The 25,738-nt window shown below is 39.9% G+C and overlaps 1 protein-coding gene across 1 annotated transcript in view; it reads left to right on the plus strand.

The window, feature by feature from the left end:
- Positions 1-17,616, plus strand: part of HS3ST2 (heparan sulfate-glucosamine 3-sulfotransferase 2) — a 153,184-nt gene extending 135,568 nt beyond the window's left edge. Inside the window, exon 2 of the mRNA XM_069089221.1 lies at positions 16,073-17,616. Within this exon, the coding sequence (XP_068945322.1) occupies positions 16,073-16,691 (619 nt within the window). The 3' untranslated portion in view covers positions 16,692-17,616. The remainder of the gene's footprint in view (positions 1-16,072) is intronic.
- Positions 17,617-25,738: the final 8,122 nt, after the last annotated feature.

A 25,738-nucleotide genomic window follows, 5' to 3' on the forward strand; every position in this document is an offset into this window, starting at 1 on the left:
TCCCCTTTCTTTTCCCCCTTCCCATTCTACTTTTCACACATACATACAATCAGTTTGGGGAATACAAATGACCACTGTAGTTTCTCTACCTCTGTGAGTCAGACTCAGTGAAAAGTAGAGTCCTGCTTTCTATCTAAACACCTCCTCGGGGTTCATTCTCCAATAACCAGTTCCCTGGGTTTTCCTCTTCTGTTTCCTGCTTTGGGACCAAGTTTTGTCATGGATACAGCTTCATTTTTGCCAGTTTTATCTGTAATACAGCTTGCTATTAGGGCTGGAGTCTGTACCTGCTCACTCATATTCATGTGATAGGTGTGAATCTATATTGCTTTCCCTGTTAGACTGTGGACCCCCCAGGTCAAAGACTTTGATTGAGTCTGTGTGGAACAACTTGGAGAAGGGGGCAGGGCTCTGTTCATACTAGCAACCTGGTTAACTACTGAGTTTTCTTGACCTAGGGTAGGTCAAGACGAGGAGCTGGAAATTAGGACAGGGAGCTATAGAGGAGCTCTCCTCCTCACCTTAAACTATGGAGCCTAGAGAAAGTAGAATATTCCCCTTCCTCCAAGAGGTCTGGATAGCTTGGAAAATATAGGCCTGGCAATTCTGGCCTCCACCCTAGTTCCCAAAGCTGGAGGAATATTTAGAATCCTAATCCTATATCCCAGCATGAAGGGCTCTAACCAGTGGACACCCTGGCTCTCAGGTTCTCATTGTGCTAAGCACTGAGCAAAAGATAACCCCTGCTGTCAAGGAGTTAGATTCAAAAATTCTAATGGTTTAGACAACTATCCATACAAACAAGAGTCAACTTTGCATCTTTCTCAGTAGTATCCTTGAGAAACTTACATTCTTATGGGGGAGGGGGGGAGGGGGGAGAGGAGGGGAGGAGAGATGACTCACAAAAGGAGGGTGAAAGGTAGTATGGAATGGAAGCACCTACACAGGGCATGATGGTAAAGGTTGGATAAAAGTAAAAGATGGTAAACATGGAGAAGGTTGGGCAGTCTAGAACCATCCCCCCCAGAAAATGGAGGACACAGAAGGAATTTATAAATAGGAGAAGGTGTCCACCATGGCAGAGTGATATTCCATGGTAAAAAGGCCACAGGGTGGAGCAGGTCACATCCTACATCTTTTAGGTCATGTTTGCCATCTTTGAGGATCATAGTCATTTTGCATTGGGAGGTCTCTAGGATTACAAATCCAAACCTTCACTTCCCAACACAACCAAAGCCAACTGGTTCAGCTTCAACGATACGGAAAAGGGAAAATACTTGATTGTCTTTTAGTATTTACAGAAATTAGATCTGAAGTTTTGTTTGTAGTTTGGGGCTGAGAACTGGAGATTAGAGCTTGAGTTTTTGTAAAGAATTCATTAACCTCCTTGCCTTGCTTTAAGAAAAGGAAAAGAAGTCCTCCCCTTAGCCCCTCTCCCCACAATCTTCCAGGGAAGTCAATAAGTCACTTCCTATCATCAGTCAAGGAAAGCCCCATTCTCACCTCTAATGAGTTTGCATGTCAACTAGCTACCAATTCCCCACCCTTCCAAGAATCAGTACCAATCTTGAAACTTGACCTACACTCCAGGTGGGAACTCCCTTCTCTCTGCCACCAATGTCTAGTCTTGACCCAGATAAGAAATCTATAAAAAATCCACTCCACTTCACCCATTGGTGGAGGAAGACAGGGTTGTTCATCTCCACCTGAGTCAGAGCTTGTTTTTATCCTTATAGACTACTCTTCTTGATAAGTATGTCTCTTCAATAAGACTGGCTTGCTTTAAAAATAAAAAGGCAAAAGGGGTGAATGGACGTTCCAGGGAGAGGAGGCCTCAGGTGCCAAGGGAGGTCCCAGGGTGAAACTACAGCTAAGGTGTAATAACAAGGTTCAGAAAGTCAGAAGCACACCTGGGAGAACAATGAATGGGATGAGCCAGAATGGGTCTTATAGCAATCTAGTACAACTCCCTCATTTTACAGATGAAGAAACTGAGGTCCATAGAGGTCATAGGTCCCAGTATTTTCCTCTCTTAGCTGACACTTGAGAAATCTCTTCCCTCATATACAAACGAGATATGGAATATAACTACAATTAAAAAAGGAATGGGGAATGTTTAGCCTGGAATAGGGAAGACTTAGGGCATTCCTTATAACAATTTTTCAAGCATGTGAAGGGCTGTCATTTGGAAGAAGAAATTAGGCTTATCCTATACTGTTCCTAGGAGCAAAACCAAAATCAATGGTCATGTGGTATAAAAAAGCAGATTTTAGGGAACCCAGTTTGCTAAAACGGGAAAAAGAAAACAACAACATGGATTAGAGATCCAGACAACTGATTTCTTCCGTTTCCACCCCCAAGGTGGATGTGGTCATTTGAGCAGGATCTTAGCCTTTCTGAGTCTCAGTTTACCTAGCTACAAAATAAATACTTAATTGTAATGGCTAACATTTCAATTATACTTTAAGACTTACAAAAGGTTTTACATGTCTTATCTCTTTTGTTCCTTTCAATGAACCTGTGAGGTAAGTGTTATCATTATTTCATAGATGAGGAAACTGAGGCTAAGGAAGGCTAAATGATTTGCCCGGAGTCAAAGCTACTAAGTATCTGATGTGGGATTTGAACTCATGTCTTCTTGACTCTTTACTCTTTCTATTACCTCACTTACATGATCTCAAAGGTCCTCCCTAGCTCTACAGGTTTAAAATTCAGAACAAGGAAGAACTTTCTGATCATTAAAGATGTACAATACTGAAACAAACATTTTTTTTTAAGTTATGTGCTTGGCTACCCTTGTAAATGTCCAAGCAAATGCTAGATGAAAATCTGGCAGATTCTGTAGAAAAGATTCCTGTAATAGATAGAAGGTTAAAAGAGATGGCCTCTGTTTCTGTCAGACACTAACATTTCTGATTCTGATCATTAGACCAACTAGATATTAAAATTCTACTATCTAAAGTTAGCAACTCTTAAAAACAGGATACACTAAATGTTAATTATTCCCAAACTAAAGTAATGCATTTGAATAAGAAGCCCAGAAAAATTGGACAGGCTATAAATAATCATCAAATTGACCTATGCAAAAAAATCCAAATAGGTTTTTATTCATTGAAGTACTCTCTTGGAAAATTCAGACCAAACTAATAAAAGCTACCCACAGGCATTAAAACCATAAGAAACAAATTGAAATTTTCTCACCTCAGAGGTGGCCACCTGGTCCCTCCTGCTCTTTCAAAGCAAAAAGCAGTGGCTCAAATTCTTAATGGCAGTTATGGAGTTGAAATGACCTAGGAGTATTAAAACTCAAAGTTTTATTCATATATATATATATATGTATATATATATACACACACATATGTGTATATATGTGTGTGCACATGTATGTATGCATGTGTATATATGTATTGTATATACATATACAAAGCATACATGCATGTGTACGTGCATACATGTATATGTATGTGGTCATGTACACGTGTATTTATTTATATGCATGTATATAAACATGTATGTATTTCTAAACATGTATATAAACACACATATAAACATATGTGTGTATATTTTAAATCCTCCTTTTGCCTTCTATCACTCTACCATTTTTGGTCCAGGTAAAAAGTTGTATTCTTCACAAATATAGTCCATGTGCATGTATTTATAATTAAATACAAGTAAATAAATTAATCCTGAAAGCCAGCCCCATTTCCAGAAGGTTCTCTCTTATAATTATGCTAAGAATTATGTACTCAATGGGCAGAACTGATAATTGTCACTGGGACTTTCCACTCTCTTTCATTACTGAGACCTCACTATTTTGTTCTTTCTTTGTTCTTGAAGAGGACCGATGACGTCTTGAAGGTGATGTCTTGACTTGTGCATGAATTTGGATTTAAATGAGGCAGAGTGCACAAAGTCATCAGCCTCATTCTCTCCTCCAGAGTCATTGATGTCGAGTGGTCATTTTTCCAAAGGTCAAGGTGACTGGCAATGACCTGAGATGCAGTAGGTAACCTTGGCCTTTCTAAATTAAGGGCTTTCCCAGATCTGAGATCCCAAAGACCACTTCTCAAGGAGGTACCAATCTTCAATGAAAATATTTTATTGTATACATTATATCAGGTAGGAACTTTTCAAAATGGTGTAAGTAAAAGTGACCATGGTAGATCATTACTTGGTCATTGTCACTTTTCCCAAAGTCCGATAAGCTGAGCTTCAAAGGCATAGAGATAGTGAAAACTTCATCTCTCTGCACTTACATTAGAAGCCTCCTTGCAAAGAAAAGAATATTTGATAAATCTTGATTTGCCTTGCTGATAACTTCATCTTTGAGAAAACTAAGGGGGTGACTGAGAACAGAGGAGGTAGTGTGGAACCAAGGGAAGACTAAATATTCTGGAACTAATTTTAATCAATAAGGAAGTACTGGTTGCAAAATAGAAATATCTAAAACTTTGATAAGTAGTGGATAAAAAGCCAGGCCTGGAATCAGGAAGACCTGAGTTCAAATCTAGCCACTAACTGTGTAATCCTGGGCAAGTCAGTTAACCTCTGTTTGCCTCAGTTTCCTTATCTGAAAAATGGTAGTAACACCTACCTCCCAGCATTGTTGTGAAGATCAAGTGAGATAATAATTGCAAAGCACTTAGCACAGTTCCTGGCACATAGCAAATACTAGATAAATATGAGGATGGTGATGGTGATGATGCTATCTTACTGTAGGTTTCATGGCATTCCTTGTCTAGTCTGATGTGTGCCCTGGGCTTTGGAAGCAGAGAATTGTAGGATAAGCAGGGTCCCGCAACCCAACAATTTACAGAAGAAGTCATCGCAGGAAGGTTGGAGGGCTTTCAAGAATGACATTCTGAAGACTCAAACCCAAATTATGTCAATGAAGAAGGAGAAAAGGATATAATTAAGTATGCTCATGTATTTGCTAAATGTTTGCTGAATCGGCTGTTGAACTGAATGTGACTGCAAAGGGAACTCAAACATAAACAAAGAATTACAGAGGTACACAGAATGTAGAAACCAGGGCCTCACCTTTTTTTGGGAAAAGGCTGAAAAGTTGCAATGGATCCATTGGAGGACAACCAAAATGGCACAGAGATTGGAAGCACAAGGATTATGACATTCATTTGGAAAACTTGGGGATATTCAGACTGAAGAAGAGAATATTTGGGGGTTAGAATATGATGACTCTCCTTAAATATTTGAAGGTCTATCATACAGAAGTGGGATTACATTCATTCTGCTTGACCTTAGAGAACAGAACTAGGAACGGCATGTTGACATTAGAGAGTGGCAGATTTTGACTCAACATAAGGAAAGCTTCCTAATAATCAGAGCTATCCAAGAGTGTACTGGGGGTAATGAACTTCCCCACTGTGCAGTTCAGATTGGATGGGTAATTATAAAGGTTGGTCAAAAGGAAAAATTTATTTTGCTGTGCATTAGGTATAGACAAGATAAACTTTGAAGTTCCTTCTGTCTTTAGCCGGATTTTAAGCCTAGAACAATTTATTTCTAGACTGAACTCACTGCCTTGATTAAAACATGATCAAAGCAGGTATAATAGGACTCCTCTGGCCCAATTAAAATGAACCTGAGGAACACCCGAGATAGAAGATCTTCTATATTCTTTTATTTTTGAACCCCATCAAAAGTTACTCTGGGTTATTCATTCATTCAGGACAAACCACTGTAACAATAGTTTACATTCCCTTAAGATCAATTCCAGAACAAATGTTACTTACTGTTGGAATCAGCTATATACATAACTCTTATCTTGTCTTGGATGCCTGAAAAACAAATCGGAGTTAATATGCTTATAGGTACTAGTGATTATTTCAATGGTCTAATGATTTCTATTGGGAAATTACCTCTGAAATGCTAAAAATAAAACAAAACAAATACTTCATGCTCAAAAATGCTAGGATGGTAAATCATACCAAAGATAACACTATTCTTTGCTTTGTTGAGTTTTGTTGCAATTTTTTGCTGAAAGCTTTCATTTCTAACCTGTAAAATGTTGAAAAGATCAAAGTTTGATTTGATCACCACTAACCAGCTAGGACAGCTAGGTGGTACAGTGGATAGAGTGCTGGGACTGGAGTCAGGAAGATTCATCTTCCTGAGTTCAAATCTAGCTTCAGACACTTAGTAGCTGTGTGACCTTGGGCACGTCACTTCATCCTGCTTGCCTCAGTTTCCACATCAGTCAAATGAACTAGAGAAGGAAATGACAAACCACTCTAGTATCTTCTCCAAGAAAACCCCAAATGGGGTCATGAAGAGTCAGGTATAAGTGAAAATGATTGAACAGCAACAACAACCAGTCCATGGGGTCCTGTTATATCTTAGACTTTGTTTACCGACCTGGAACACCAGAAATCTTTAGGTTCAACCAGAGGTTTAACAAGCACAGGGCCTTCTGGTTGGAACATCCAGAAGGTAATTTTCTCTCCATTGTATTTATTCACAGAGGAGAAGAGGGAGACTCCAGGTACTTGGTAGGCTTGAACAAATGTGTATGAGGTCAACTGAAGAGATATTGGTCCTTCAAATCTGCTCAGAGGGTCAGGATAGTTTTTGGTCAAGGCCAGGAGCACAGTATATTGAGCTATTTACTACCATGGGTAGGTGGCATTTCAGGGTCTGGCTTTCTGAGGACAGGAGTCAAGGGCTCTCTGGATGAGGAGACACTCTTCCTTAGATATAGTTCTTGCAATGAGTTGGACCCTTTATAAGCCTCGCCAGGAAGAGGAACAAGCACAGTCTGAGATGGGATCCCCCAGACCACTTTCTGCCCAGGGAGAAGGGACCTTCCGTGTACAAATGCCAGGAAGGTACTAGCAGGGAAGGGAGTCATACTCCCTTGTACCACATACAGTGTGGGGGCAGGGCAACCCCAGTACAAACAATGGGCTGGAAGAAGTCCTTGGACCTATGGTCCAACTTCCCCCATCCCAACTGAATTAGCTTCAGATAACAGTATTAATAATAATAGTTACAGCCCTGAGGTCAACTCACAATTAAAGTGTATTTCCATTGCACTAAAGAGAAATCTCATTAGTGTTACTCTGAGTTACCTTCCCTCATCCAGGCTCCTCCATATCTATCTTTGCAGGTGCTGAGCAGTAAATTACCTTTGTACTTGACTCTTAAAGACATTTCTAAACACATTACAGTTTTAATAGTTGCTTTTGGGCATAGGCTCCTTGGCTCCATATTGACTTGGCCTTCTCTCCCATCCTTGCCAGTCTGATCTACACTAACTAGCAGTTTCCCATGCTCAGGCCTGTTCACTTACAGCCAAACCCAAAACTAAAGTTCCTCCTAGTCTCCTTTGTAAATTTTTCATTTTCTTTTGCTCCCTACCCCAACTCGTGAAATTGCCTTCTTTTCCCCTACATTTGCTTCCCATGGACTCTACACTTGAGTCTAGACTGCCCTGTATACACATCATGTACTTTCCCACCTACATTCTTTTGCTGGTACTGGCTCCCTATGTTAAGGATACCCTCCCCACCCCTCAGCCTGTTGGATTACAACTCAAATTTTATTTCTATTTTTTTTTTGTTTTGGTTTGGTTTTTGGCAATGCAAGGCAATTGGGGTTGATTAGTAAGCGTCTGAGGCTGGATTTGAACTTAGGTCTTCCTGACTCCAGCGCTAGCTCTCTACCCATTGTGCCACCTAGTTGTCCCTTGAGTTTTAAAGTTTAAATCAAATGCCACCTTCTCAAGAAGTCATCCCTGATCCCCTCTCCCCCACAGCAGTTGTGATTTTTCTTCCTTTCAATGTCATGTACTCCATTGAATTATTCCAAATTTTGGTTCCTATATAATCCCAAGATTGAATCTGGCCAGATTTCTTTGTTCTTGATTAGCTTATCCAGGAAGGATATTTTATGGTGTTCATTCTTCTCTCTTGTTGCCAGTGGGGGAAAAATACCCTGTATACACTGAGAGTTCCCTATTTGAAGAGTCATAACTAAGGTCAGAAACCAGGGTTTTGTCCTAGAGTTCCAAATTTATAACACTATGGTCCTTATAGAAACAACAGAGCTTAACACCTAGTTAGTAAGGATAATTAATTAAAATAGCAAACTACCAAATGAGTCTCCTGTTCCCCACACTCTGCTGCTGTTGCACCCCAAGGAGAGCTCCTCTTTGACTTGGCTCTGCCCTGCCCCTCCACAACTAAATTTGTTTTCCAAAGGTGAAGAGGGTAGGTCCCATGCCACATGCCTCTGTTGTGTTGTGGTCCTTGTCCCAGGTATAAATTGCTAGTTATGGCTCTGCCTTGTACATGACTATGTGAATCACCAGAGGAGAGAAGAAAAGCATGCCTTCTTGGGGACCATGCAGGCTAAATGGAAACCCAGAAAACATGTGTGAGTAAAGAAAGACTTTCAAAGCAACAAGGGTATTGGCAAGGGGAGTTCAACAGCTGCTAATCTGGGTGCTGATGAGGAACAGGCCAGGTTCCACTGACAGATGGAATATCTACAGCACCCTCACTGCTGCCATACTACGCAAGCCCCAGCAAGCTGCTTGCTCTACAGCTGTGAAGGTGACAGTCCTCCACGTCTTACTATAACTGATGTAGCCCCCATGGACAGCCTTCAATATACCATGGCAGAAGAAGAGAAATGAATCCAGGACAATTTGCTGGAACAAAGCTAGTAAACCTTAACACTTGCCTTCTGTTCCTCTCTAGCCATAGTCCACTTCCCCTGAATAATAAGGCTGAGATTGTCCTTCAGCAGAGGTGTCCCTTGTGACCAATCCCCACTAAACCAGGACCCACTCAGCAACATGAAAGCCATCCTGTTCCCCTCAAAGAGTAGTACTTCTACTTATCAGGTGAAAACACAACCTGAACCCCAGTTTCAGGCCAACCACGTAAACCCATAGTCCACAGTGAAGAATCAAGAACCATTCTGGCTTCCTTTTTTTTTTTTGAGCTTTTGGAGGGCAATTAGGCTTAAGTAACTTGCCCAAGGTTACACAGCTAGTTTGTGTGTGTGTGTGTGTGTGTGTGTGTGTGTGTGTGTGTGTGTGTTAAGTGTCTGAGACCGGATCTGAACTCCGGTCCTCCTGACTCTGGGGCCGGCGCTCTACTCACTGCCTCACCTAGCTGCCCCTGCCATTCTGGCTTCTTACCCAGCTCTGGGGAAGTGGTTTCTTCAGTGTCTCCCACATTCACCTCCTTCCTTCTATTCCCATTACCATCATGATTTAGGCCCACATTATCTCTTATTTCAGCTTCCCAACAAATCCTCAGGTCTTTGCCCTATTTCCCCTTCCAATATACCCTGTACATTGATACTAGACTAATAGTCTTTATGCACAATCAGTTTGTCAGTCAAACTGACATTTATTACATACCTACTATGAGTTAGTCACTGTGCTAACTGGGGTGGGGAGGGTGGGTTTCAAAGAAAATCAAGGCTGTCCCTCTCAAGGAGCTCACAGTCTAATAGGGGAAACACCATGAAAACAACTATGTATAAAAAAGTTAGGTATTGGAGATGATCAATAAGGGGAAGAAAGCAGCATTAAGGGAGATTGGGAAAGACTTCTTATAAAATGTGGGATTTTAGTTGGGACTTGAAGGAAGCCAGGGAAGCCAGGAGGTAGAAATAAGGAGGGAGAGTACCTAAGACATGGGGAAATGTCCAGTGAAAATGCCCAGAGCCTGGAGATGGAGTATTTTTTTGAGGAATAGCACACATCTGTTTGTCACTAGTCTGCTCAAAATTCTTCTATGTCTCCCTATTATCTATCAAATAAAGTCCAGACTCCTTTGTCTGGAGGTCAAGTGCTGTATAACCCTCTATATATTTATAACCCTCTCTATAAATCTTTCTACCTTTCCAGTCTTGTCTCACACTATTCCTCTCTTCTATCGGACCCACCCCCATACCATATACTCAAGTCAATCTACTCAAAGACTACTCTTTCTCACTAGAATATATGCCATACTTTAAGATGACTAACTGTTCATTCCTTTCTTTAGGCCTGGAATGCCCTTCCTCTCCAGCCACACACAACTCTCTCTATCGAAAACATCCAACTAAATCATGTTCAAAAGTCACTTCTTCCAAGAAGCCTTCCAGATCTTTCTATTCAGAAATAATCTTTCCTTCCTGAGAAATCACATAGCACTTTCTTTATGCACAGCAATTGGAGTCAGAAGACCTAAATTCATAACCTAATTCTGAAATTTACTTGGCCTGGAGCTATTTACTTCTCTTGGTCTTAATAGTTTCATCAAGAAATAATTATACTTGCATTGTCACAGAATTATAGTAAAGGAAAGCAATAAACAAATTCAAGTTTAGTGGAATGGAAACTCCTTGTGATCAGGGACACTTTTACATTTCTACTTTAACACCTAGCACAGTGTCTGACATATAGTAGGCACTTAATAAATGCATGTTGATTAATTTAAATTTAACCTATTATTTTCCTGTTCTACTCCCCTCATATTTGTTGCCACTAGACATAATGAATGTCAATCTGCTAGTTTATTAGTGTCTGAGATAGTGTCTATTTCCATTATTTTATTATATTCTTTTTAAAAGTCATTAGTAGTTTGCAGGAGACCATTTAAGTGGCTTATCCTTAATGACCCAGCAATCCCTGTTTGGTGGACTTTTGGTTATTATTGTTTAACTCAGCCAATGGTGAGACTACCTTTTCATCCTGTGTTTTGAAGGAAATCATCTATGATTCCTCATGGGACAGTTTCATATGTCACTTGCCCAGTCACATGAGGAAAAAAGCATATAGCCAGCAATTATCATATGCGATTTTGTTTTGTCCTTAGTAATCTATATGTCTTATCTCCTTTAAATCATTCTAAGCTCCCTGAGAGGAGGGACTATGTACTTTACATCTTTCTATCCATTCCTGATCCCTAGAATAACACTCTACATATAAGTACCCGTATTTAATAATTGTCTCTTTAATAGAACAGATAAACATCAGTGTTAAATAGGAATTTAGATTATTTTATTTAAAACTTTTAAAATATTTTAAAAGGTTTAACTGGTTTCAGTTTCATCCTAATCTAAGCATGGTCTTATCCCAAGGCTTGTTTCCTTCTTACTCCTTTATATTTATAATATATCTTTATATTGGACTCGTCTCCCCCAACACTGATATTGGGTTCCAGTTCAAACTTAAGACATGAGACCAGCTTGGCATCAAAATGCTAATGCTGTATCTTCATGACAACAAGGAAAGCATTCCCCACCATTTAGAAGTCATTAAAAGGTATCTATCCTCAGTTATCCTTTCCAACTCAAATATATCTTCCATTCCCTCTGATCCTCTCTCTCCCTTCCCTTTTCTCCCTTCCCTTTCTATTCTCTCCTCCTCCTTCTTCTTTTCTCCCTCTCTCAAAAAAAGGAGAGATTATAGCTATCTATGTCTCAACAATAAGAACGACAACAGATATTTTTTATCAGAATTAATGAATAAGTATTAAGTATCTACTGTGTTCCAGTGTTAGATATCGGGCATACAAATATATAAGTGAGGCAGCCCTTGTCTTCAAGGAGCTTTTTCTCTTTATGGGGGAAAGAGGAGAGAGGAAAGGATGGAGAAGACAGACAGAAAGATAGACACAAAGAAAGACAGAGAGAGACAAAGAAAATTATATAGTAGAAAGCACATTGGTCACAGAGTTCAAAGATATGAGTCAGAGTCCCTGTTCTGACAGTGTGGAAAGGATATTGAGCAAGTCATGCAACCTCTGTGTGACTCAATTTCCTCATTTGTAAAATCAGCAGAACAATACTTGTATTAGCTAAAGTGCTCTAATATAATATATAAGTGCCATAAAAATATAAGTGCTTAAAATGTTATAGAGATACATTTTCTACCACCAAATTTCAATGATTAAAGAGAAAAGTAACATACTTCTTCCCATCATGAATCTCCAGGATCAGTTGCTAGGATAGATATCAAATGAAATTAAGATTCAGTAACACCCTCCCCTGTTCAGGTCACCCCTAGCAACCACCTTTTCTACACACACAAGATCAGATGCAGATAGCTTTAGCAGAACTGATTTCCAAAAAAAGCTTGTATCCTGACCAAAAAAAAAAATAATAATTTACAGAGAAAACAAAAGTATAAGAATGATAGTTACCTATGTAAGCAAGAAAAGAAGGTAAAGGAAGAGGCTAGGTGTTTGAAAAAAAATAATCTTTTTTTTTTGCATCGCCATTACTTTCCAGTAATGTTTACCTCCCAATTCAATCAACAAGCATTTATTAAATGCCTGCTATGTGTCACATATCTTGCTAGACACTGGGAATACAAATTCAGAAGTGAGATAATTACTGCTTTAAAAGAGAATACATTCTTGTGGGGGACACATAAAAATTCAATGATAAGTATAAGATATATACCCAACGTATATGAAATGATACCAGATTGGAGGACACTTATGATTGAAGGAAGCAAGAAAGAACTCTTAAAAGATATGTCATTTAAGCTGATCCTAGAAAGTAGCTAGGAGTTCCAAAACATGGAGTTGAGGAGGGGAAGCATTTTAGGTATAGGGGAAAGCCTGGGTGATGGCAGAGAAGGGTAAATAAGTCATATTAGTTTACTATGGAGATTAATGTGTAATTTACCACCACACACACCCAAGAGAAGCTGGAACCAAGTTGGGCATGACTTCAAAAGTCAAAAAGGAGAGCCTGCATTTTCCCAACACATCTAGAGCCTCTAAAGCTTCATGACTGAGGGAGTGGAACATCAAGAACCTTCCTGTGCAATACAGAATTATAATTAAGCCACACTAACCTTGAACTTATCCAAGTTTGACTACATATACATATACATACACACACACATATTCACTCTATATACAATTCCTCCACCTCTCTGCCAAGAGGGGGAGGCACATTTCACATCAGTCTTTTGGGATCAAAATTTGTCATCATATTGAATAGAATGAAAACACACTTTGCTGACTTATTATTAATTTTACCTCCTTAGACTGGCCTTAGGCTGCTCCAAGAATCTGATCAAATAGGCATCTCCATTATAAGTGGAAGGAAAGAAATCTTTTCTTTTTTCTTTTCTTTATCTTTCTTTCTTCTCTTTTCTTTCTCTCTCCTTTCTCTCCTTTTTCTCTCTCATTTCTTCCATTATTTTCTCTTTTCTTTCCTTCCTTCTTTATTTCTCTTTTTATTCTTTCCTTTCCTCCTTTATTTTTCTTTTTTGTTTTCCTCTCTTTTGCTTTCTTTCCTTCTGTCTCTTTTTCTTTCTTTCCTTTATTTCTTTATTTTTTCTACCTTTATTCTTTCTTTTTTCTTTCTTTCCTTCTTTCCTTTCTTCATTTTTTAAATGCTTTATTAACTTCTGATTTACATCATTCGTTTCCACCAGATTTTGAGTTACAAATTTTCTCCCCGTTTTTCCCCTACCCACCACCCCAAAATAGCAGCCCCACAGGATATCCCCTCCTCCAATCTGCTCTCTCCCATATTTTCTCCCATACCCCTTGCGACTTTTCCAGTGGATCTCTATGCCTCAATGCCTGTATATCTTATTTCCCAATTACATGTAATATGGTATTAATAATAGTATGTATATATATATATATACACACACATACATATATATATATATGTATTTGAATATTTGATTTCAAAACTTTCAGTTCCAGATTCATTCCCTTCCTTCCTTGTCACCCAACCTTACTGGGAAGATAAGCAGTTCAGTATAGGTTGTACATGTGTGGCTAATGCAAAACAATAACATGGTAGATATATTGTAAAAGACTGACTATATTTCCCTCCCTCCTATCCCACTTGTTCTATTCTCTACTGTGATCCTGTCCCTTTTCAAAAGTGGGTGCTTCCAACTTTCCTCCCCACCAGCCTGCCCTCCCTTCCATCATCCCCCCTCTCATCCCTCCCCCTCCACTCTCCTGGAGGGTGAGATACCCTATTTAGTGTGTATTTCATTCTCTCCTCAAGCCAAATTCAATGGGAATAAGGTTGACCCATTCCCTTTTGCCTTCCTATTCTTCCCCTCCATTGTAACCATTTTCCCTTGCCTCTTCTATATGAGATAGTTTGCCCCAATCTGTCCCTCCCCATCTCCTCTCATTATATTCCTCTCACCTCTTAATTTCCCCTTTTAAGTACCATCCCTTCCTGTTAAATTGGTCCTGTGTCCTCTATCTATGTATACCTGTAAACATATATACACACATTCACATATGTATTCATATGCCCATATACCCTCATATATAGACATATGTGTATATTTCTAATCCCTTCAACTATTGAGAAAAGTTTCATAAGTTACAATTTTTGTTTTTCCATGTAGGAATGTTAATAGTTCAACTTTGATAAGTTCCTTATGATTTCTTTTCCCTGTTTACCTTCTCATGCTTCTCTTGCTTCTTGTATTTGAATGTCAAATTTTCTATTCAACTCTGGTTTTTTTCAGCAAGAATGCTTAAAAGTCCTCTATTCCACTGAATTACCATATTTTCCCCTGAAACATGATCCTCAGTTTTGCTGGGTAGGTGACTCTTGGTTTTAATCCCAGCTCCTTTGCCCTCCAGAATATCATGTTCCAAGCCCTTCCATCCCTCAGTGTAGAAGCTGCCAGATCCTGGGTTATCCTGATTGTGTTTCCACAATATTCAAATTGTTTCTTCCTGGCTGCTTGTAATATTCTCTCCTTAATCTGGGAATTCCGGAACCTGGTTATAATATTCCTAGGAGTTTTCTTTTTGGGATCCTTTTCAGGAGGTGATCAGTAGATTCTTTCAACCTCTATTTTGTCCTCTGGTACTAAAACATCAGGGCAGTTTTCTTTGAGAACTTCCTGGAGGATGATTTCTAGGTTCTTACTTTGGTCATGGCTTTCAGGTTCCAATAATTTTTAAATTATCTCTCCTGAATCTATTTTCCAGATCAGTGGTTTTTCCCGTGAGATATTTCACATTGCCTTCTATTCTTTCATTTGTTTGGATCTGTTTAACAGCATCTTGATTTCTCATAAAGTCATTAGCTTCCATTTGCTCCAATCTAATTCTGAAGCAATGATTCTCCTCATTGAGATTTTGAGATTCTTTTTCCATCTCACAAATTCGGATTTTTAAGGCATTCTTCTCCTTATTGCCTTTTTGAGCCTCTTTTGCCATTTGAGTCACTCTGTTTTTCAAGGTATTATTTTCCTCAGTCAGGCTGTTGACTCTCATTTCATAATTTTCTTGCATTGTTCTCATTTCTCTTCCCAATTTTTCCTCCACTTCTCTTATCTGCTTTTTAAGGTCCTCTATGGCCTGTAACCAGCTTGTAGTTTCCTTTGAAATTTTTGGTGCAGGAGTTCTGACTTCACTGTTTTCCTCCTGTTCCATGCTTTGCTCCTTTTTGTCCCCAAAATAGGAGTGTAATAAAAATAGGAGTTGGAATCTTCTGTCTGCTTTGTTTCCTGCCGTGGCTGGTCAGGCCCACCCTCGGCTTTAGCCTTGGCGTGGGGCTGGGCTCAGCTCCCAGAGCACTGAGCTGGATTTCTGCCAGCCTGCCAGGCTGTCCTCAGTGGGAGTTTAGCTTCTCTGTATCATTTTGTGGGTTCTGCAGCTCCAAAATTTGTTTAGAGTCCCCTTTTTACATGGATTGGGGAAGGTGGAAGCCGGAGCTGCGGGAAGGTTGTGCTTCTACTCTGCCATCTTGGCTCCACCTCCTCCTCTTTCTTCTTTTTTTATTTCTCTTTTCCTGCCTCCTTCCCTTCCTTCCTCCCTTCCTTCTTTCCTTCCTCCCTTCCTTCTTTCCTTCCTTCCTTCCTTCCTTCCTTCCTTCCTTCCTTCCTTCCTTCCTTCCTTCCTTCCTTCCTTCCTTCCTTCCTTCCTTCCTTCCTTCCTTCTTTCTGCTTTATAGGGAAGAAATGTTTTCTACTTGCTAAGAACTAAATAGAACACACTATAGTCTTTCTTAAGAGCCCTAGAGAGAAAAAAATAAATGAATAGGTCTTAGGTTGAATATGCATGCCTCCTAGGATCTGACAATATGTGTCTTTTTTTTGCAGAAGCCTCATGCCCAGGACACTTGAAAGTCAAATTACAATGGAGAAAACACCCAGCTACTTTGTCACCAAGGAAGCCCCGAGGAGGATTTTCAATATGTCCCGAGATACCAAACTGATTGTGGTTGTCCGAAACCCTGTGACGAGGGCTATCTCAGATTACACTCAGACTCTTTCCAAGAAACCAGACATCCCAACCTTTGAGGGGCTCTCCTTCCGTAACCGGAGCCTGGGACTCGTGGACATGTCTTGGAATGCCATCCGCATAGGAATGTATGTGGTTCACCTAGAGAGTTGGCTTCAGTACTTTCCATTGGCCCAGATCCACTTTGTCAGTGGCGAACGCCTCATCACAGACCCTGCTGGGGAGATGGGCAGAGTCCAGGACTTCCTTGGCATCAAAAGGGTCATCACAGATAAGCACTTCTATTTCAACAAGACCAAAGGCTTCCCTTGCTTGAAAAAAACAGAGAGCAGCATTCTGCCCCGCTGTCTGGGAAAATCCAAAGGGAGAACTCATGTACAGATAGACCCTGAGGTGATAGACCAGCTCCGAGACTTTTATAGACCTTATAATATTAAATTTTATGAAACTGTTGGGCAGGACTTCCGGTGGGAATAAACAGCTTGTGATGGGAGTGTACTCTTCAGGCTTCGATGAGGACAGCTCTTGAGTACACATGTCCTATTCCCTCCTACCACCATCTCACACATACCCATAAGTCCCATGTTACCTAATGCTTCATATCACTTCATACTTCCTTCCCCTCACCCTCAACACAACCATAGGACAGCCAACACAAAACCTTTCTGGGGCTGAAAGGACCAGGAGAAACCAACCTGGTCTTTTCTGAGCTATCAGATCTCCTAAAAAAGGAAATCAAGGCAGATATGTCCCAGGTCCAACAAGGTTCTTATTTACCTTTGGACTTGTTTCTGCTACATGGGAGTCACCCACGGAGCCCTTTAACACAGGATGGGGTATGACTTCCCTGCAGTGAAGGGGCAGCCCTGGACAACCTGCCTGTGAATAAAATGAATTTTCCCAGAGATTACAAATATATTGCTATGTATACACCAGTCTATCCCCATTGCTGTCTATACAGAAATGGGCTTTGTAAACTCAGTTCCTAATTGGTATGTGCCTATCCCTTATGCCCATGGAGAGTTCACTGGTTCAGACTTCTCAATACAGTCTGGGGGAAAAGAAGAGTCCTTCCATCATAGCCCTACCCCACACCCTCCAGACCTCTGAGAGCAACCTTCCCTCCCTGTTTTCCACTACTAGGAGCTAGAGTAAGGAAGAACTCTCATCATCCCTAGGAAGACTGAGCCCTTGGTCTCTGAGAGAAACTTGGGACCATGAAGATAATGATGGAGATGTCTAGGAAGCAATGTCTGGAAAGCCACATTGTAATGATAGCTGGTCCTGTGAATAAAGCACAGATTTTTGTGGTTACGGGTACTTCACTGGCACTAGTGTTCTGGTTCAGCATGTAATTCATGCTTGTTCATGTGAAATAAAGATGGCTCTCTCTCTCTCTCTCTCTGTCTCTCTCTCTCTTTCTTGTCCTTACTAATGTGCTTTTTTCCCCCTTCAGGACATTTCTTGGTAAATTGGGGGATGCCATCATCATGAGTAATCCAGGGAATAGGAGAATAACTTCACCCTAGGGGTCATATCAGAAAGCAAGGACAGGGGTCAGGGGTAGTTCTTGTGTGACAAAGCTGATGGTGAGCTATAGATCTAGGCTGACAAAGGTAGGAGTAGAAAGATTAACATGAGAAGTATTACTGCAATTCATAGCACTGGCCAGGCGCAAGAAGGATATGACCAGACCACAGACTCACAGTCCTTCTCCCCCCTCAGATCCCTTCACTATTGCTTCATGGCACCTCATAGTGGCCAAGAGACCTCTGTATGATTCTCTTCTCTGTCTGTCTGCCTGTTTCTCTCTCTCTCTCTCTCTTTCTCTCTCTCTCTCTCTCTCTCTCTCTCTCTCTCTCTCTCTCTCTCTTTTTCTCTCCCCCTATATATATATATATATATATATATATTACACACATGCATACATACACATGATATGTATAGATAACTAGATATCTATCCCTTGACATTTCTTTCTTCTTTACTGGCCAAGGAAAATGTCCAAGGGATTTTGAGATCTGACTGATTTAAGAGAGGGAACAGGAGTGTGAGGAAATTCCAGACATTAGTCCTAGAACCTTTCTTTGAACCAAGGAACTATCAGGAAGGAAGTCAAAGGACTGGTTGTCCTTCCCTAGGTAATGTACTTATAACAGTTTCACCCCTAAGGACATGGTCACCTCTATAAGTCTGTTTCAATAGAATTCAAGAAGTTGTCAGAGATGATGGAGGGCTTTGGATTAAGGACCCCTCCCATCCCCTAATAGACCATTAGACTGGAAGCTAGGGAGGAGAAAACAGGGTAAGGCACATTTGGATATTTAAGGGGCTTCCCTCACACTCCTGGGTACCATTTTACCCCCCTGTCAAAGCAGATGTTGGCCATCATAAAAGCTTGAGTATAGCCTAGTTAGAGAGAGGGAGAGAAGGGACTCCCTAGGAGGATTACACCTATTTTACTTGGTCCCAGAAGTCAGTATGAGGACCAAAGGGTAGAAGTTACAGGGAAGAGGGTCTTGGCTCAACATGAAGAGCGAATTCTAGACAATTAGAGTTGTACAAGGGGGAAATGGGTTATTTTTAGGGTAATTATTACTATGACAACAATGACGATGATAACACAGGTAGCACAGTGGATAGAGAGGAAGATTTGAATTCAATCCAGTCTCCCACATTTACCAGCTATGTGACCCTGGGAAAGTCACTTAATCTCTATGCCTCAGTTTCTTCATCTTTAAAATGGGAACAATAATAGTATCTAATTCTCAGTGTTGTCATGAGGATGAAATAAGGTAGTAGTTGTGAAATACTGAAAACATAAAACAATATATAAATGTTAGTTCATATTAATATTAATTCATATTTACTAAGTGCCTTCCTCATAACAACCCTGTGAATTGGGCAATACTTATTTTATTACCCCCATTTTACAGATGAGGAAATTAAAGCACATAAATACCTATGTGGCTTGTCCAATAGGGTCATGGAAATCGAACCCAGGTCTTCCTATTCTAATTCCAGTGATATTTCCATTTCATCATAGAGCATGTATGATTTCCCATATATTCTGGGAATACTCAAGTAGAAGCTAGTTGACCATGTGATGAAGTAGTTACATTGGAAATCCTCTTGTTCAGGGATGGGTTGTACTAGATGACTTTGGAAATTCCTTCTAATTCTGACATTCTCCATTTCTCTGGGTCAGTGGGAGTGCTAACAACACATTACAAATGCTGTCCTCTAAGGAATGAGGGGGAATAATATCCAGCAAATCCAGAGCTACATATAATAAACAATGAAAAGGAAGAGGAAAAACAGAGGAAGAAGAAAGAAAAAGTAGGTGAAACTACATCTATTCAGTTTGGTTTTATTAGGAAGAGTAACAGGACAGTTTGAATTGAAACTATTTGCAAATGCAGTTTTGCTACTTGCAAGTGCATACATAAGCTCTACTAATTACCAACCAAGGTCTCTGAGATTTTATTTATTGAATTGAGTATATGCAAATGAAACATGCTAAGTGCTTTTTAAAAATCTTCTTTAAGATATTTAAACAATAGTTTAACCCCAGACTGTGACCTACTAAAAGTATTACAGTAGGAGCATGGAGTAGAAGGCAGAACTACTCAATTCCTTTTCTACCAAGGCAGAGAAATAATCCGCCAAAGGAAAAAAATAGAACAAAAATGGTTAATGGTGACGATGTCCAAGACAACTGGGGAGATTGGAAGAGAACACCTGCTTCCTTTGAATGTATTTAGGTTACCAGGCCAGAAGTAAATCTCAGAATATTGAATATGCTGGCAAATATAACTAGAAGTAGTCTGGTTAACAACTGGCTGGGGTAGGGTGGGGTGGGGTGGAGTACTACAGGACATCCTTTTAAGGTTAATCTGCATTATTGATGGTTTTCTCTATGGCTTTTTTTTTTTTTTACTTTTGCTTTTTGGTTGGGGGAGGGCAGGGCAATTGGGGTTAAGTGACTTGCCCAAGGACACAAGGCCAGTAAGTGTTAAGTGTCTGAGGCATATTTGAACTGAGGTTCTCCTGACTCCAGGGCTGATGCTCTATTCACTGTGCCACCTAGCCACCCCTCTCCTTGCTTTCTTAAGTCTAGACAATCAACAAAACAATAAATCAACTCCTGCTTTGCAGTTTTTGCTGAATCTGACTTGTAAATGCTCACATTGAAATTTTAACCAGCTCCCACATGCCATTTCAAACTTGCTCCAACACACTTGTGGGTAAAACTGTTAAGCCAGTGTCCTCTTTGAAAAATCATAGTGAATTTGAATAGCACCGCAGAATTGGAAGCACTGTGCTAGAGTGGAAAGAGTGTTGGGGATTGTGATTCAGGGGGTCTGGTTTGCTTCAAAATTCTGTCATTTATTCCTTATTTCATCTTGGGGAAGTCGTTGGATCTCAGTTTCCTCATGTACAAAATGAGGAGTTTGGCCTAAATGTCCTCAAAAGTTTCTTTCAGCTCGTTTGTTTTCCTAAGGACAAATTCCTAATTTTGAAAAAGAGAAAAAGGAAGGAATCAACAAAATTTAAAGCAATGAATTTGACTTGAATTTCTGACAAAACTGTAGAAAGTAGAAATGCCTGTCTAACCTCATTTCCCTTTTTGACAGGATAATTTTATAGATCAGGGAAACGCTATAGACATAGTATACTTAGATTTCAGTGAAGCATTTGACAAAATTGTTCTTACTACCCTTTTGGACAAGATGGAGAGAATTAGTCTGGAATATTGTATAGTTAGATATATTGTGAAGTGGTTAAAAGATTGGACCTAAAGCACAGATAGATCAAAATCAATGACATTAGTGATTTGATAGTAACTTTGAGAGAGTTCTCTTGGTGGAGTATTTCAAGAATCCCTCTTTAGCTCTGAGCTGTTTAAAATTTTTATCAATCATGGGAATAAGGTCATAGATGGCAAAACTGTGAGAGAATAGCTAATATATTAAATGATAATGTCAGGGTTCAAAAAAAATTTCAATAGCCTAAAATGATGGATTGACTCAAATAAGACAAACTATAATAGAAATAAGCATAAAATCCTTCACTTGGATTAAAAATTTTCAGCTTCAGGCGGAGACATGTCTAAACAACAGTTCATTTGAAAAGTGGTTTGGGTTTTTAGTGAACTGCAAGTGTAATATGAGTCAACAGTATGACTCGGCAATCTAAAGATGCAAATAAAAATTTCGGCAATTTATTAAGAAGAGAAATGTCCAAACAAGGGAGGTCTGCCTAGGTCAGACTATGTCTAAAGTGTTATATTATATTTAGGATGGAGTTTCAACATTTTATGAAAGACATAAATAAGGGGACGGCTAGGTGGCACAGTGAATAGAGCACCGCCCTGGAATCAGGAGCACCTGAGTTCAAATCCAGCCTCAGATACTGTAATGGTAAAGTAATTTTGAATTTGAAGATCCCTTTGTGTTGGCAAAAGTAGCAGGTGCTTAGCACTTAGTAACTGATCAAGCCTCTGATTGGGGGAACAGAAGGTATGAACTCCTGCCCCTTGTTACTGACGTAACAGGAAGTTGGCTGAAGGAAGTAGCTAATACTGTGTATATAAGAAGAGCCCCAGAGAGGCAGAGTCAGAATTTCCTTGAGACCAAGATCTGGTGGCAGAACAGCTACAGAAGAATGGAGAACTGAGTCCTGAAAACTTGTGGTTGTGGAGCTTCTTCTGAACAGGAGCCCAGAGCCCAGAGCTAGGAGCCAGGAGCCAGGAGCTGGAGGCTGGAGCCAGGAGCCCAGGATCCAGGAGCCCAGGTGACTGAAGCATGACCGGGATGCTGACACTTTGTTTGTTTGTGGCTTGGTTGAGCCTTGAATTCCCTGGAGCAGAAATGGTGAAGGAGCTGACATGGACCAGAGCCTGTGAACGCCAGTGTGGAGCAGGACCTGCCCAGAGAGCTGGTCAAGGAACAGGGAGCTGTCTACCATTGAACCCAGGTAGAATCTGGGACCGTGGAAAGGGATCCAGGGAATCTGAGAACAGGCCCCAAGTCAAGATGAAGAAAAGACCTCTCCTTGGGTATGGAGTAATTATGGAATTATAGTTTACTAGTGACCTAGGGGGTGGAGGGTTTTGTGTATGATACTTAGTAAAGACTTTGCTGAATAAGTGACTGATTGTACTTTGAGTACTTGACTATTGTTACTGATTAGTGACTGATTGAGTTAATCAAGACTTTGCCCCAGGAGTGGAAGACTTTGACTGTGTACTTTGATACTACTGATAAGTGACTGATTGAATTAGCTTAAGAGTGACTATTTTGTGACTGATTGAGTGAGTCACTTAAGAGTGACTATTTTACTTTGAGACTATGTTGTGAATATTATATTGTGATTTTCTGTGATAAGTTGAAATATGGTGAATGCTGTATTTTGAATTATGCTGTACCTTGATTTTCCATGGATGTTTTGCCTTTGTTATGGAATAGAGTGATCACTATACTGAGTAATCAGAACCTTAAAAAAAGCTGTTCACAGTAGCAGTTCTTCTGGAAAGCTTCTGTGCATGGCATTACAGACACTAAACACAAAAACTAGCCATGTGACCTTGGGCGAGTCACTTAATGCCAATTGCCCTCCAAAAAGAAAAAAAAAAGACATAAATAAGCAGGGATCTATCCAGAGGAGAGTAGCCAAGATGGAGACTAAAATCCTTTCCATATCTGGACTGGTTGAAGGAACTTGGAATGTTCAGCCTATAGGAAAGGTACTTTAACACCTAGCACAGTGCCTGAAACATAGTAAGCAGTTAAATTCCTGTTCAGTGACTGATGGAATGCTTATAATCGATCAATAAACATTTTTTGTGTCTACTGTGTGCCAGGCACTGTGCTAATCACAGAATTTCTGAACATCTAGTTCATTCCATTTATTAGGAAGTCCAGGGCTTAGGAGCAGGGGTAGCTGTCTTCAATTACATGAAGGTCTATCAAAGTACTTTGTAAATTAATATTCATATTAACTGATATTTGTATATTGTCTTTTTTTTGCCTTTTGGAGGGCAATTGGGGTTAAGTGACTTGCCCAAGGTCACATGGCTAGATTTTTTATGTGGGTGTTAAGTGTCTGAGGCTGGAATCGAACTCGGGTCCTCCTGACTCTGGGGCTGGCATTTTACTCACTGCGCCACCTAGCTGCCCCTGTATATTGTCTTAAGGTTTTCAGTGTTATACAAATACTACCTTATTTCATCCACATAACAACACTGAAAATTATATACTATTATTATTCTCATTTTCCAGATGAAGAAACTGAGTCAGACAAGTTAAGTGACTTTCCCAGGGTCACATAGCTAGGAGTCTATCATATGGAAGAAAACTTTAGACTTGTTGTGAGGGCAGAAGTAGAAGCAAATGGTGGAAGGTACGGAGGAGCAAAGAGTAATTGATCAAATGAAATTGAAGAAAGGCTCAATGTAAGAAAAAAACTTCCTAACCCTTAAAGCCATGCAAATGTAGAATTGGCTACCTTGGAAAGTAGTGGGTTCTCCCATGGTAGAAGGGTTCAAGCAGAATCTGAGCAACCCCTTGTCACAGTAGGAATTCTTGTTCAATTATAGCATGGACTAGATGGCCTCTGAAGTCCCTGCCAAACCTGATTCTCTGTGAAATGATTTATTTGCCTACTCCATGTAATCTTCTGGGTTTCATTTCCTGATAGGATTTTGCAGGCTTATGCAGAGCTCTATTCTGTCAGAACTATGCCCTCAGCTTATGCTCAGCCACACTCTCTGAGTATCTATATTGGTTTAGTTGTCCCAATGAACATCCCCTCCACTTTGAACACAGACTTCCCACCCCTCCCCAACCCTTTCCAACTTACCTCAATATAGCCAGTTCCAGGAGTTCCCCTCTTGGCATGCCATTTCCCTGAGTGACGCTGACAGACAGCTCACTGCTTTCTTCTAAATGGAGAATCATTCCATTAATTTCTTTGAAAAGCCCGTGATTTGGACAGCCTGAGTTGGCATATTATGGTACTTCTTAAATTTAGCTCTGCATTTTCTGGGAGGTAAGGCAAGAAGAGGAACAGATTAGTCTTATTTTCTGACAACAGAAACCATCCAACTTAACCTAAAAAAAAAAGCAAGGCACATTTCCTAGAGAAAAGCATGATCATTATTAAATTCAACAATGATGACAGTAATAATATTACATGCATTTAGTTAACAAATCCAACATACTTTTGAAAAATGCCTACTATGTTCAATCTGCTCTCCTAGGCACTGGGAAACAAAATAAAAATTAAACAGTTTTTGCCCTCATGGAGCTTATTTTTAATCTATTACCTCATCTGATCCTCCTAACAACGTGTAAGATTGATAGGGTTAAAATCTCCCCATTTTACAGATGAGAAAATTAAGACTCAAAGAGACAGAATAAGGGGTTTAAACATGCCTACACAACTCAAAAGTAGAAGAGCTTGTACTAGAATCCAGGTTTCCTAATTCCCACAAATCCAGAATTCAAACATGGCAACAAGCATATTTCATTTCGTTTTTAGCTGGTATAAAGAAAGAGGTTGTACTTATGCAAAATTATTTTTCAAATAAGTAAAACAAACAAGCAAAAAAACTCCAAACCTTACCACCAGCATTTCCCCATCCATCTTCAAAACTCTTAATCTTCACTGGAAAACCATTCTGTTCTCTCCCCTCTCAGTATATCCACTCCTTCCCAATTCTACATCACTGGGATGGTAGATACAGAATACCTCCAAAATTGAGACTTTTGGAACCATGAAGCCCTCACCCCCACCCCAAGTGCCTACAAATACTAATCAAACAGGGATTATTAGGGAGAAAAAATAGTTTATTACATTTCATTTATCCTCAAAGTGAGTATTTCCATAGCTGACTCTGCTTTGGAGCCTGGGGACAAGAGATAATTTTTAAATAATTTGTCCACTTTCCTTCATGACAGAGGAAGGGTGGTGTACTGGGAAGCACATTTGTTTGGGAACTGGGAGACCCAGGGGTCTAATCTCAGCTCCTCCTCTCATTGGTTCTATAGCCCACAGACAAATCCATTCCCTACCCTTGATCTTCATTTACTTCCTCTCTATAAAATAATAAGGATGGGTCAGATGGTTTCTAAGGTCCATCCCAGCTTGGACCTTCTATGATTGTAAAGATTTAATTGAGCCATCAACCAACAAGCATTTATTAAGTGTGTACTATGTGCCAGGCATTGTACTGATACAAAAAAAAATTAAAGAAACAATCCCTGTCCCCCAAGAACTTACATTCTTTGGGGGAGACAACTTGAAAAGAAATAAGCATGTTCAAAATAAATATAAGACAAATGTAGTGGGGAGGTGTAATGGGAATGTAAATTTTTAAGATCTTCCCTGCTCCTAGGCTAAAATGCACCTGGAGCCTGGGGTGGGAGGCTTGTTTTTCAGTAGATACTTTTTGATTGGCCAGTGGGTCCAGAAGGTTGTTACATTCTCTGAGCCAGGAGAAGGCTATATAATCCCTGATG

The sequence above is a fragment of the Petaurus breviceps genome, unplaced genomic scaffold, assembly GCF_028583685.1.
Source record: "Petaurus breviceps papuanus isolate PSGF00001 unplaced genomic scaffold, PetGlider_PUasm1.0 120, whole genome shotgun sequence".
Classification (NCBI taxonomy): Eukaryota; Metazoa; Chordata; class Mammalia; order Diprotodontia; family Petauridae; genus Petaurus; species Petaurus breviceps.